Source organism: Danio aesculapii, chromosome 23, assembly GCF_903798145.1.
Source record: "Danio aesculapii chromosome 23, fDanAes4.1, whole genome shotgun sequence".
Classification (NCBI taxonomy): Eukaryota; Metazoa; Chordata; class Actinopteri; order Cypriniformes; family Danionidae; genus Danio; species Danio aesculapii.
In genome coordinates this window covers 45,137,371-45,152,809 of record NC_079457.1, presented here as the reverse complement: position 1 = coordinate 45,152,809, position 15,439 = coordinate 45,137,371, and the positions used below count along the sequence as shown (strand labels likewise).

General features: G+C 37.4%; 1 protein-coding gene across 1 annotated transcript in view; it reads left to right on the top strand.

Annotated features, from left to right (window-relative positions):
• Positions 1 to 15,439, top strand: part of b4galt5 (UDP-Gal:betaGlcNAc beta 1,4- galactosyltransferase, polypeptide 5) — a 57,674-nt gene that overhangs the window by 37,463 nt on the left and 4,772 nt on the right. Inside the window, exons 3-7 of the mRNA XM_056449453.1 lie at positions 872 to 985; positions 3,933 to 4,060; positions 7,163 to 7,279; positions 10,009 to 10,196; positions 13,813 to 13,935. Of these exons, the coding sequence (XP_056305428.1) occupies positions 872 to 985; positions 3,933 to 4,060; positions 7,163 to 7,279; positions 10,009 to 10,196; positions 13,813 to 13,935 (670 nt within the window). The remainder of the gene's footprint in view (positions 1 to 871; positions 986 to 3,932; positions 4,061 to 7,162; positions 7,280 to 10,008; positions 10,197 to 13,812; positions 13,936 to 15,439) is intronic.

Below are 15,439 nucleotides of genomic sequence, written 5' to 3'. Positions count from 1 at the left end.
ATGGCCTTAAACAACCACCAAATGCACTACAGAATGTTACGTTTACACACAAACGGCATGTATTCTCTCAGTGCTGCAGGAGCTTGGTTTGTGGCGCCACCTGCTGGATGCTCATAGCATGTTAATCAAGGGTCCAAGGTCATAACCTGTGCATTTACATATCAACACAGCTAGATTTTTGGCTCTTAGGTTACACAGATTTCACTTTGCAAGTAAAACAAATCAACCTGCTTTCTGTCAGCTTATTATCGGTGAATATATTCATATAATGTGTTCTCACGTTCAATTTATCCCACATTTTCAATGTATAATTTGCGAATTGTAAATACGTTACGCTTAGAAACACCCTTAAAAGAAAACGGCGCTTTTGTAATCTTTTTTTACAGTAGTAATTTTTACGGTAGTACTTACAACAGATACTTTTACTATACTTGCACTACATTTTGTTGGTTTTGCACTGACACTTTCACTTGAGTATGATGATTCACTTCTCTTTCCACCACTTTCACTTTCCAGCATACTTTGCAACACAAAATAAAATTTCAATAAGGTCACAGGGTCAAAGGCACAGGGGTCAAACAAGTTCCTGGAGGGCCGCAGCTCTGCACAGTTTAGCTTTAATCCTAATTAAACACGCCTGATCAAACTAATTAAGTCCTTCAGGCTTGTTTAAAACCTATAGATAAGGGTTGGAAATAATCTCTGCCCTCCAGGATCTGAGTTTGTCACTCCTGGTATAAGAGGAAAACATTCTTTCATGAACAAACTCAGAGATTTTAGTATCTCCCATGGAATATGTTTGGTTAAACTGCACAGATGTGATATTTTGTGGTGTTCTAACGCATGAATGTTTGATTTTGTCATTTTCTAGACTACACCTATGAGTTTAACTTCAGCGAGACAGACGTGTCCCCTACTCCTTTCCTCCCGGAGGGCTTCACGTATAAGCCCGAGCAGGTCTGCCCCGAGAAGCTGCCCTCCATGAGTAAGTGCTTATGCTTTAGCTCTGTTCACACTACAGGCTCCTGCTGGGGACGCATGAGAAATTCAGCAGTTCGTCTTCACACACACACACACACACACACACACATATATCAGCGCTTAATTTGTGCCATAACACGCCGAAACACCTCTGAAAAATGATACGGCACCTCATTTTACCAATCCCCCTCCTCAACCGCCCTCTTTCCACATCCACCGTTCACTTTCACTTTCTTCCACGACTCCCCAACCCTTTTAACTTTAGTCTGCGACAACCTCCCAACATCCAAGGCACTTGCCCCAGCACTTGTGAAAGCAATGTGGTTTTATCAAAAAGCAAACTGACGTATGTGCGCAGAAAAAAACATTTCCATGCATCTGACACACCGCGTACAATGATACAATGATTCCCGGTTGTGAACATGTATGACGAAAAAATATGCGCTGCTTATGTGACGCTTATCATGTGATGTGAAACCAGCATAACGGCCTTTTATACAGGGGAAATCGACAAAACTTAAGTTTAAATAATACAGTGGTGATCTTATTTTCGCTAAGCACAACTCCTGATAGGTTTTTTGAATGAAGCAAAAAGGAGGTATGACGAGTCAGGGAGGTAAGACTTAATATTCCCAATTTTCGGCCATGTGTCAAGTCTAAGACAACAGATAATTCTATAAAGCATCTTTTTGTATTCTATAGAATTGTTTATGGAGTTTCAATCTAATGAAATAAATATTCATGCAAAAGATTTCTTAAATTATCTTATTAAATTATCTTAGTATCACTACAACTGTGTCTTTAGATTGATTTCCAGTTACATTCAGGATTATTTCTGTTATTTAGAATAATAGTTGTAGAATAACAATTATACTTTTATTTAATAATAATAATAATAATAATAATAAAATATACACAGTTCAAGTCAGAATTATTAAGCTCCCTTTGAATAAAAAAAATATATAATATCTCCCAAATGATGTTTAACGGAGCAAGGAAATTTTCACAGTATGTCTGATAATATTTTTTCTTATTAAAGTCTTATTTGTTTTATTTCGGCTAGAATAAAAGCAGTTTTTAAATTTTTTAAACACCATTTTAAGATCAATATTATTAGCCCCTTTAAACTATAAGTTTTTTGATAGTCTACAAACCATCGTTATACAATAACTTGCCTAATTACCCTAACCTGCCTAATTAACCTAATTAAGCCTTTAATTGTCACTTTAAGCTGTAGAAGCGTCTTGAAAAATATCTAGTAAAATATTATTTACTGTCATCATGGCAAAGATAAAATAAATCAGTTATTAGAAATGAATTATTAAAACTATTATGTTTAGAAATGTGTTGAAAAAAATCTGCTCTAAACAGAAATTGGGGAAAAAAAAATAAACAAGGGGCGAATAATTCTGACTAACTATATATATATAATTTTAAAAAAATCCCGGGAACAGTATTCCATATATCATGAGCAGTGACCAGGAGCGTTGCTAGACATAAAAAACGACCCCCCTCCAATTTTTAAAAATTATATATATATATATATATATATATATATATATATATATATATATATATATATATATATATATATATATATATATATATATATATATATATATATATATATATATATATATATATATATATATAATATAATATAATATAATATAATATAATATAAAAAAAAATTTGAGGGGGGTCGTTTTTTATGTCGTTTTAACACTCCTGGGCACTGGTCATGATATATGGAATACTGTTCCCGGGTACAATCTGCTACTCATTTGAATTGAGAAAATGTTCATTTATGACACTTTTTGTAATCATATTACCAAACCTGCCAACATTTCTCTTTTGAAATTCTGGAAGACTGGGGGTGGTGGTTAGGGGTTGTTTAATAAATACAGCTGAATTCAGAATTTTTAGCCCCTTGTATATTTTTTGATAAATGATTTTTGATTTTAATGTAGTTAGTTAATCCCACAGCCTAAAACTAACCAAATATCAACACCAGCTGACATTGGTATTAGATGTCAGCTGACGTCAGTATTAAGCCTCATTCACACTACGAGCGACTCGCAGTGGCAAAGCGATAATCGACCGTTCATTTCCCTAGAGAGTGAACGACCTCCATCTACACAAGTGACAGCGACTGTTGGTGACTGGGTGGGCGTGTCGAGTGACGCGACAAAGTTGAGAATCCTTTAACTTAATGCAAATGAAGTGCGACTTTCTTGAGCGACAGCCAATAAGAGCAACAGTAGAGCTCACGTGATCCTCTCTCAGCTCGCTCAGAGGCGGGTTGTATTCTCCGTTCTGTAAACCTATACAGACCTGTGTTTGCAGCAGGTCACCACCCAGAGCAACAGGCAGCTACAAAGTCGCTCGTGGTGTGAATACTTAGACAGAAAATAGACGTTAAATTTTGGTCACCTGATGTTGTAACCAAAATAGAAGTAAAGATCAACGTCATATGACGATGTGTGCCTGCTGGGAAGGGTCCTTATTGATACCTCAATGGTTGGGCCTTTTAATTACAAATGTAAAACTTTTGAAATGGTACCACCCCAGTGACAGCTCTCAAACCTTTATTTCTGAGAGTGTATGACTGTCATACTTTTTTGTGTGTGTGTTTTTTTGTTTGTTTTTATTGTAAATCTTATCGTGTACTGTAGCACAGATCTACAAGTTTCTTGGCAGGCCGCTTATGATCTGACCACTAGCACTTGCAGGTCTTGGTTTGCGAATCAGAATCTTCTGGTTATGCTGTAGACTGCACTGTAGACAGAAAGGTACAAGTTGAAGATCCAGAACTAAATGTCAAGAAACCCACGCGGAAGTGTGTTTTCTCACCCTGAAATACCAATACTGTTATAATCAACCGTTTTTGAAATAGTTTTGACTGTCCCCAGCTTTACTTCCAGCGTGAGTAATCTGTCTTCTGTCTGCAGAGGGCCGGCTGAAGGTGAACATGAGTGAGATCTCTCTAGACGAGGTGGAGAAACTGCTGAAACTAAAAGATCCAGGTCTGTCAGTCGGAGGCCACTGGAAACCCCACGACTGTCGCCCACGCTGGAAGGTGAGTGATGCGCTTCCTGCTGGTTTAAATGACACACGTTTCCTGTTGTGGTCTAAAACCGTTTCTCAACTGGTGGGTCGCAACCCAAAAGTTGATCGCGGGAACATTTTCAGTGTTTAAAAACGACAAAAGTTTAGATTTTAGCTTATTTTGCTTATACCAGACTTTTATTTTGAAACGTGCATGCGACAACCGTACCGTTTGACTTGTGAAATTTCATTTAATTATAGCAACAAACATGTCAAAGAGCTAGTATGACCCTGAATATGTAAAATATGTACATATATTGACTACAAAAAAAGGCTTAAAACCTTCTAAATTAAAAGACATTTAGAAACCAAACATCCCAGTTGCAAGGACAAACCTGTGGACTGTTTTCAAAGACGACTCCAAGAGCTGAAGGCATCTCAAGTGCATACATTTTGTTAAATGACAGCAATAAAATATTGTTTATTTGTAAGTCTTGGTGATTATCTTATGATTTATCTGTCACTGCTTGTGTATGTTAACAAATGAATACAAATTAATTAAAATTCCTAAAATTATATTATAGTTCCTTAAAATTTGGGTCGCGGCTTGATGACCATGTAAAAATGTGGGTCCCATGGCTAAACCAGTTGAGAACCACTGGTCTAAACGCTACAGAAGTCATCCTGTTGATTTGTTGCATGAAGTCCAGTTATAATAATAATAATAGAGCTTTAAAGGCTCGTTCACACCAAGCACGATACCTAAAAAGAGAACGATAAAGACATTGTTCTTAAAATCATTCAGAGCTATCACGATAAAGATGTGAAGAAACAATATCATTGGGATCACTTTCATTAGGATTTTTTTTCTCGGCTAATAAATGATCAAATCAACATAGGCTCATTCTGAAAATGTAGCCCTGTATACATTTCTGGAGATTGCGAGTTATGTAGCCAGAGGACTGTATGGCTGCATTTCATCTTTAAAACAAACACCAGGGGGCGGTATGATGCCGTTGCTTTTAGTGTTTACCAGCTGACCGCTTACCGCCCTGTGGATGGCTTTTCCACTGTTATCAGTTGTCCAGTGGCTCGTCGAATACTTCAGAGGATTTGAGACGCAAAGCAGAGTTGACCGTGATGGTAGGGTTTGAGTAGGTTTTGAGTAAGCGGGCAAGACAAAAACAAAAGCTAAAAAAAATAAAACAAACAAGTAAATAACAGGGTAGGAATGTGGTAAAATCTGAAAACGTGGTAAAAATTAGGCTTTTCTTTTTCTGAATTGATTTTTAAAACAGTGGAAGTGTGTGGTCATTGGTCAATCTGTGCTTTTTAGAACATTTTCATTTTATTTAATTTGGGTATTTATTATTAGGCACGGTGGCTCAGAGGTTAGCACTGTGGCCTCACAGCAAGAAGGTTGCTGGTTCGAGTCCCAGCTGGTTCAGTTGACATTTCTGTGTGGAGTTTGCATGTTCTCCCCGTGTTGGCAGGGGTTTATTTAACAATATTTGTGGTAGCCGGTTTGCATTTGTGTATGATTTAACACCCTAAAAACGTGTGTGTGTGTGTGTGTGTGTGTGTCTGTGTTGTAAGCAGATTATACACACCTGATTATCATCGGTTCTGCTTGTTTGCAACCTAATGTGCACTGCTGTGGGTAGATTATGTGGGTCATTGCGGAAATGAGCTAATTTGCACTAATTTGCCTTGCTTGGCAGATCTGGCCTTTAGTCTCATATTTGTTTTAATGCTTGTTATTTGATTCTCTTCATTGTGTTTTGTTTATGATCGGACAGCTAAAACACATTTAAGACTGATTTTGGTTTGAATTATTCGGTCACACTTTATTTTAAGGTACAATTCTTGCTATTAACAAACCATTAATTAGGACTTTTGCCCAAATAAACTTCTAATTTGCTTCCTATGAATAGTTATTTGTTAGTTTTAGGCATTGGGGAGGATTATGGATGTAGAATAGGATCAGGCAGAATATGTGCTTCGTTTACTATTCATTTTCTTTTCAGCTTAGTCCATTTATTAATCTAGAATAAACTTACAAGTACTACCAGTAGACTGTAAAAAAGATATGGCAAAAGGTTTAACTTCATAAGGTTGATCAGGTCGCGACTACATTTTTTAAGTTATGCAAATTTTAACTTAATATATTTAGTCCGTTTGACTGATGTAAGTTGAAATGACTAGAAAAGTTCATTTGGATCAACTAAAAAAAATGAAGGCAGCAAGAATTGTTTTACAGTGTTCATAGATGCTAGTAAACAGTAGGGTTGGGCGATGTTGAACAATTTGGCATCGTACGATGTCTAATGTAAAAAACATCGCGATGGACGATAGCATCGTCGTCGTAGGTGCTGGTGAATTAATTATTTATAATGGATTAATTCATTTATAACGAATGAATTAATTGTAGCCTACCGTTTCAACCACCTGGCCCGCATGGTCTTTGTTTTTAAATCATAAACAAAATAAAGAGAAGTTACACTCAAATTACCACCTGTCAATCACTCTTTCCGCACAACCATCAGGAACCAACCAACAGTATCTGAGGTTTTTGCTAAAATTACTACGTTCAAGCGTGAAAGCGAAAGATTGAAGCCATTTACTGACGCTGTGACATGCTACCTGATAGGTTCAATAGACGAAAGAGTTATTAGATAGAGAAAAGATTAATTAAACATCATGTTTAACAACTACAGTGAGATGCCATCTAGCGGAACATCCTTGATAAACTGTCCGACATGCACTACTCTCTGGGGTTTTGTGCTCAAAGCACCTGCTGACTGCTGGAGCTCAGACGTGCGCATACAGAGTGTGTGGAGGATCAGATGCCGGCTCGGCATCGTGATGTCTATCGGCCATCGGTGATGGCATCATCTATCAACCCAACCCTAGTAAACACACTTGAATATATACTTCAACAATTCTAAAGTATACTTCTTTTTCATAAGGGTGCCCGCTGATGTGGAAGTATAGTAATTGTTATAGTTTACATGTTTGGTGTGAATGACCCTTTAGATATTGAAATGCCTTTAGTTGTGGTGCAGTAGAAACATTGGGATTATTGAGACTAACAAATGATTTGTAGTAATTCCGCTGTCTCGTTTTTCTCTAGGTGGCCATTTTGGTTCCTTTCCGAAATCGCCATGAGCACCTTCCAATACTCTTCAGGCATCTGATCCCGGCGCTGCAGAGACAGAGACTGCAGTTCGGCTTCTACGTCATTGAACAGGTAAGAAGTAGAAACCAATAGTATCTGGATGCAGACTTGGAATTGTAAGCTGAGACAGCACATCTCAGATTTGCAATGCACTCAATGGGGCTAGTGATGTTACTGTGAAGGGTGGGGTTAGGTGTGCGCATTAAAAAGCATTGCATGCAGCTTACCGTGCAACTGCACTAAGTCTGCATCCAGACCCCTCTCGAAGAAACAAGTCAACACTGTTGGAGTGGTGTGACAGTATGCTATTCTGAACCCTTATTACACGGCTTTCTTGAATACTTGACTTTGATTGGTCAGTCATTCCAAAGTATGTTATTTCAAGAGTTCACACTTAGATATTGCTTTATAATATTAGCAGGTTTGGCATGCTGTCCCGGGAGAGAACCCTGAGCTTGGAGATAATTGAGCCCAGGGCTCGATGAGCCGGGTTAATGAGCATGTAAGGGTGTACGAGATCAGGTACATCTCGAGAGCTCCCCCTGGTAAAGGAGGAAAAGGGGGCTATGGGGTGGATTCTTCAAAAATGAAGATAAGGGAGTAATACTAGACAGGCTATTTATAGTGAGTTTGGATTAATCTGATTGGTTTACTAATGATTACAGATAGGAGACCAGCCGCGATTAATCGTATTGCGTGCTTCTCTAGAAATTAGTTTGTAAAGCATTGGTTCCACCAATCATCTTAACCATCGGTGAATACATTCATATCCGTATTTACATGCAGAGGTGCACATTGTAAATGAATTCACGATGTAAATGAAATCTGTGGACCAGATATGACACTACAGAAGCAGTTTTGCAGACCAAGAACCCCCTTTGGTTTTCATCTCGAACACTGTCATAACCCCAACCAACCCCATCCCCTCTCACCACCCTTCTTCATCTCTAACACCATCACCGCAGTGTTCACAAGACACTGTTCTTGCGTAAATCCACTAGAGGCCGCTGTTGACTGACTGACTGACTGACCAATCCACCCTCCTCCTTCACTAAACCCAACCAATAGTGTTTTCAAAAGCACCGACTGACCCGATCACCACTTCCCTAAACCCAACCGACGGTTTTCCAAAGCAATCCAGAAAAAGAAAAGCCCTCGCCTGATTTTTATCACATTTTCAGATTTTACCATACTCTCACCCTGTTATTTACTTGTTTATTTGATTTTTTGGCTTTTGTTTTTGTCTACCTGCTTTCTGGAACCGTTCTTCGCCTAACTCGAACCCCGTCATCGTGGCATCTCAAGTCAACCAACGTATATGACGAGCTACTGGACAAACTAGTAACAGCGGGAAAGCTGTCGATACGGAGGTAAGTGGTCAGCTGCTGGTGTGAAAAGGAACGACATCATACCGCCCTGTAGTGTTCATTTTAAAGATGAAATGTAGCCATACGTACCTCTGGCTACACAACTCACGATCTCCAGAAATGTATATAGGGCTACGTTTTCAGAATGAGCCTATGTTGCACTTTTGGGTTCTACTGTAAACCGTAAGTGTGATCTATTAATGTCATCCATTTATTTATCCATGCATACTAGTGTATTTTGTCAAAATTTGCTGTTCTGTATCAAAAACAAGTCATCTTTGATAATCATTTGTTAAATAAAAGGCATCAGAAATTATTGGCCAGGAATTAATTATTATTCATAAAACACCGAAAATAAGTTGAATTATTAAATATGAAGTCATTAAATAATTGAATTCAGTTCAGTGAGGCATGCAATTGCATTAAATAAATTATTTAAAAAAACATGAAAGAGTCAATGTATAATTCTGTAATATAGTTTACGATGCAACATAGGCTCTTTCTGAAAACCGGAGATCGCGAATTATGTAGCCAGAGGAACATATGGCTGCATTTCGTCTTTAAAACGAATGCTACGGGGCGGTATGACCGCGTTCCTGTTCGCACTTACCAGCTAATCGCTTACCTCCAAATGGACGGCAAGGTTTGAGTCTGGCAAAGAACGGTTCCAGAAAGCGGGAAAGACAAAAACACAAGCCAAAAAATAAAACAAACAAGTAAAAAACAAGGTGAGAATGTGGTCAAATCTGAAAGGGTGGTTAAAAATCAGGCGAGGGATTATTTTTTTCTGGATTGTTTTTTAAAACTGTCCGTTTAGGGAAGTTGGTTGGTCAGCTTTTGATAACACTATTGGTTGGGTTTAGGAAAGATGGAAGGTGGGCCAGTCAGTCAACAGCGGCGTCTGGTGGATTTACGCGAGAACAGCAGGCATGAATGGCACTCGTGAGAGAAATTTGAGGTCTGAAAAAGCGTACACAGCAGCCTCTGGTGGATTCTTGAAGACAAAAACCACAAAAAACGTACCTCCTTGGATGAATTTCATGCTCTACAGAAATGTATACAGGAGTACGTATCCATAATGAGGCTGGATTGCTTAGTTTTGTGGCAAGTAGTTGCGTAATAAGCTGTACAATGTTGGCGGTTGTTTTCCGCAGATGCTGAGAAATCTGTTGGTTTTATTCTGTGAAATCAACCACCAAGATGTATATCACTTACATAACATTTACACAATCATACCATATTTTCCCAGAAAACATACAGGTGTGGTTTTACAGTCGCTGTGACGGGAATGGCTTAAAGGAATTATTTGTGCTCAGATCTTCTGAGCATGTTACTGCATGTGTCCACTGCCATGAGCAGAACTGAAGTGGTGAAACAGCAGTGGTCCGCGTAAAACTGAAGGACAGGAAGTTGAACAGGTTTGTGTGTCCACAGGCAGGAAATGAACCCTTCAACCGTGCCATGCTGTTCAACGTCGGATTCAAAGAGGCCATGAAGGACTTGAACTGGGATTGCGTAATATTCCACGATGTGGACCACATTCTGGAAAATGACCGCAACTACTACGGATGTGGTGAAATGCCGAGACATTTTGCGGTCAAACTCAACAAATACTCTTACATGTAAGTCTTTATTACAGATTGTGATTTTTAGAAACAATGTTTTTCAGTCAGATTCATGAGCTCCCACTTTATATTAAGTGGCCTTAACTACTTTGTACTTAAATTTAATTAATTCATTTGGTAAAATGATTAAGATCGATTGGTTAAACACTTGGGGGTGAGTAAACTTTGTACTTATTGTTTAATAGAAATACCCAGTTGTTAAAGGGACAGTTTACCCACATTTATTCTCCTTTTACTTGGTTTCTTTTCGCTGTTGAAAACAAAAGAAGATGCTTTGAACAATGTTGAAAACCTGTAACCATTGACTCCCATAGAATTTTGCTTTGCCTACTATGAAAGTCAATGGTTACAGGTTTTCATCATTCGTCAAAACATGATAATTTGAGGGTGATTATCTCTTTAAAAATGGATTAATTTTAATTTTTAGATGAACTATAAACCAACTATTAAACATACCATTACCATACCCTGATCAGCATCCCACATTAATAATATTGTGCTACATAAATTATATGAGTACAATACACTGTACTGTACTGTTTAATGTTGTACCCAGTAGTTAAAGGGATAGTTCACCCAAAACTGACATCATTTACTCTCCTGTTACTTGTCACAAACCTGTTTGGGTTTCTTTTCTCTGTACAACACAAAAGAAGATGCTTTGAAAAATGTTGAAAACCTGTAACCATTGACTCCCATAGAATTTTGCTTTGCCTTTTGCTTTGCCTGATTTTGCTTTGTGTTCAACAGAAGAAACTCATAAAGGAAACAAGTCTGAATGATGAAACGAGTGTCAATGATGACAAAATGATAATTTGTGGGGGGTCATCCCTTTAAGAATGGGTTAATTTTCATTTTTTATTAAACTATACATTTATACCTATCATTCTGATACCCTGACCAGCATCCCACCTCACTATTTTTGTGCTAAATGATATGAATACAATAAATACACTGTCCTTATTGTTTAATGTAAGTACCCAGTAGTTAAAGCCATAGTTCACCCACAGTCATCATTTACTCTCCTGTTGCTTGTCACAGACCTGTTTTAGTTTCTTTTTTCTGTTGAAAGCAAAAGATGATGTTTTGAAAAATGTTGAAAACCTGTAACCATTGACTACCATAATATTTTGCTTTTCCTACTATTGAAGTCAATGGTTAAAGGGTTTCAGCATTCTTCAAAACATCTTTTGTGTTTGAAACAAGTATAAATGATGACAAAATATTCATTTTTGGGTGAACTACTCCTTTAAGACTGGGCTAATTTAAATTTTTTGGTAAACTATAGGTTTAAACCTACCGATACCACCAAAATATGTCCCTAACCTGACCAGCATCCCACCTCAATGTTATTTTGCCAAACAATATGAATACAATAAATACACTGTACTTATTGTTTAATGTAAGTACCTAATAGTTAAAGGGACAGTTCACCCAAAACTGACAATTCAGTCATCATTTACTCTCCTGTTACTTGTCAAATCACTCCTGTACCTGCTTGAGTTTCTTTTCTCTGTTGAACACAAAAGATGATGTTTTGAAAACCTGTAACCATTGACTTCCATAGTATTTTGCTTTTCTTACTATTGAAGTAATATGGTTACAGGTTTTCATCATTCTTCAAAACATCTTCTTTTGTGTTCAACAGAGGAAAGAAACACATAAAGGTTTGAAACAAGTGTAAAAGATGACAAAATGATCATTTAAGGGTGATCATCTCATTAAGAATGGATTTTCCTTTTTGGATGAACTATAAACCTACCATTAAACCTACCATTACCATACCCTGACCAGCATCCCACCTCAATATTATTGTGCTAAATGATATGAATACAATAAATGCTCTGTACTGTACTGTTTAATGTTATACCCAGTAGTTAAAGGGATAGTTCACCCAAAACTGACATCATATACTCTCCTGTTACTTGTCACAAACCTGTTTGGGTTTCTTTTCTCTGTTCAACACAAAAGAAGATGCTTTGAAAAATGTTGAAAAGTTGTAACCATTGACTACCATAGTAATTTGCTTTTCCTACTATGAAAGTCAATAGTTACAGGTTTTCATCATTCTTCAAAAAATCTTATTTTGTGTTTAACAGAAGAAAAAAGTCATAAATATTTGAAACAAGTGTAAATGATGACAAAATAATCATTTTTGGGTGATTATCCCTTAGAGAATGGGTTCATTTTCATTTTTGAGTGAACTACACTTTTACTTTAAACTGACCGGCATCCCAAAGAAATCTCATTGTGATAACCAAAATTAATACAATAAATACAGTGTATATCGTTTAACGTACCCAGTAGTTAATGGGATAATTCACCCAAAACTGACAATTCAGTCATCATTTATTCTCCTTTTAATTGTCACAATCCTGTTTGGGTTTCTTTTCTCTGCTAAAAGCAAAGATGTTTTGAAAAATGTTGAAAACCTGTATTGACTACCATAGTATTTTGCTTTTCTTACTATTGAAGTAATATGGTTACAGGTTTTCAGCATTCTTCAAAACATCTTTTGTGCTCAACAGAAGAAAAAAAAAACACATAAAGGTTAAAAACAAGTGTAACGATGACAAAGTGATAATCTGAGGGTGATTGTCTCTTTAAGAATGGATTAATTGTCCTTTTTGGATGAACTATAAACCTACCATTAAACATACAATTACCATACCCTGACCAGCATCCCACCTCAATATTATTGTGCTAAATGATATGAATACAATAAATACACTGTACTGTACTGTTTAATGTTATACCCAGTAGTTAAATGGATAGTTCACCCAATTCAGTCATCATTTACTCTCCTGTTACTTGTCACAAACCTGTTTGGGTTTCTTTTCTCTGTTCAGCACAAAAGAAGATGTTTTGAAAAATGTTGAAAAGTTGTTACCATTGACTACCATAGTAATTTGCTTTTCCTACTATGAAAGTCAATAGTTAAAGGTTTTCATCATTCTTCAAAACATCTTATTTTGTGTTCAGCAGAAGAAAGAAAATCATAAAGGTTTGAAACTGTAAATGATTTGAAAGTGTAAATGATGACAAAATAATAATTTTTGGGTAAACTATCCCTTTAAGAATGGGTTAATTTTTATTTTTGGGAGAACTATAGGTTTAAACCTACCCATACCAGCAAAATCTGTCCCTAACCTGATTAGCAGTTTTATTGTACTAAGCAATATGAATACAATAAATACACAGTACTTATTGTGTAATGTAAGTACCTAATAGTTAAAGGGACAGTTCACCCAAAACTGAAAATTCAGTCATCATTTACTCTCCTGTTACTTGTCACAAACCTGTTTGAGTTTCTTTTCTCTGTTGAACACAAAAGATGATGTTTGGGAAAACCTGTAACCATTAACTTCCATAGTATTTTGATTTTCCTACTATTGAAGTCAATGTTTTTCAGCATTCTTCGAAACATCACCTTTTGTGTTCCACAGAAGAAAGAAAACCATAAAGGTTTGAAACCTCACAATGTTGAGTAAATGGTGAGCAAATAAACTTTTGGGTGAACTATGCCTTTAAGGCCACTTAATATGAAGTATTAAGGGACTGCTGTGTTGTTGTGAGTGATGACAGAGCTGAAGGCCTCTCTCTGACCACACAGGCTTCCATATGAGGAGTTTTTTGGTGGAGTGAGCGGACTCACCGTCAAGCAATTCAAAAGGATAAATGGCTTTCCCAATGCATTCTGGGGCTGGGGAGGAGAAGATGATGACCTTTGGAACAGGTATGCGAATCTGTAAAGCAATGCGCAGAGTTTTGCAACACGGTGATCTTATGATCCACCAAGAGAGAGACACTCCCTAAAAAATGGTCTAGCAGGAAGTGTAGTCCAAATGTGCTAGTGACGCTTCCTGGACTAGACTTGTGACTTTGTGTTCCACATACATCTATAATACCTACTATAATAGAATTAAGACTCAGTCATACCTCTACATTCGTGACCTAAATAAAAACTGCTTGATTTTACATGTTTAATTGTAACAAATTGCAATTAAAACATTTATAGTCATGTTTTTGAAAAGTAAAGTACTTGAATTGATGTGTTGTGGTGATTTTTATGGTTGCTATGGTAACAATAACTATAGCAACGTGACCCAATATTTTAGTATTCCACAAGTATATTATACCGCAGTATTTATTGCAGTTCATCAGTATGTTATGCTGTAGCGTTCATTGACAGAATTGTAAATACTGTAATACGCTCACTGGCCACTTTATTAGGTACAGCTTTAAAACAGTTTGTTTATGCAATCTTCCAATTAGCCAATCGCATGGCAGCTACTCAATGCATTTAGGCATATAGACATGGTCAAGACGATCTCCTGCAGTTCAAACCAAGCATCAGAATGGGGAAGAAAGGTGATTTAAGTGACTTTGAACGTGGCATGGTTGTTGGTGCCAGACGGGCTGGTCGGAGTATTTCAGAAACTGCTGATCTACTGGGATTTTCACGCACAACAATCTCTAGGGTTTACAGAGAATGGTCTGAAGAAGAGAAAATATCCAGTGAGGCAGTTCTGTGGGTGCAAATGCAAAAGGTCAGAGGAGACTGCTACCAGCTGATAGAAAGGCAACAGTAACTCAAATGAGCACTCGTTACAACTGAGGTTTGCAGAAGAGCATCTCTGAACACACAACACGTCCAACCTTGAGGCAGATGGGCTACAGCAGCAGAAGACCACACCGGGTGCCACTCCTGTCAGCTAAGAACAGGAAACTAAGGCTACAATTCACATAGGCTCACCAAAATTGGACAATAGAAGATTGGAGAAACGTTGCCTGGTCTGATGAGTCGATTTCTGCTGCAACATTCAGATGGTAGAGTCAGAATTTGGCATCAACAACATGAAAGCGTGGATCCATCCAACTTTACAGAGCTAATTTAGCTGTCTTTCAAAGATTTTAGTACAAACAAGTTGGTAATGCCACAAGAACTAAAATAGCATACTGTGCGAATTCATCACAAGACTTGCCTTACTTGCGCTGCAAAGTTTATCAGGCGCCGAAGAAGCCTGCGACTCCTGCTGTGAGATGAACGTTTGAAGGTTGGTTATCCTGTGTCCTCTGTTCCTCTTGCTGTACCAATGCAGCAGTTGCTTCATGTAAAAGCTGACTAACAGTTTTTGCCATTTTACTTCTGTAATATATACATTGGAAACTCGCGCTGTCCCGTCCATATGTGCTTGTACCCTGGGGCTCTGAAAAAAACTTGACGTCACTTGAATATG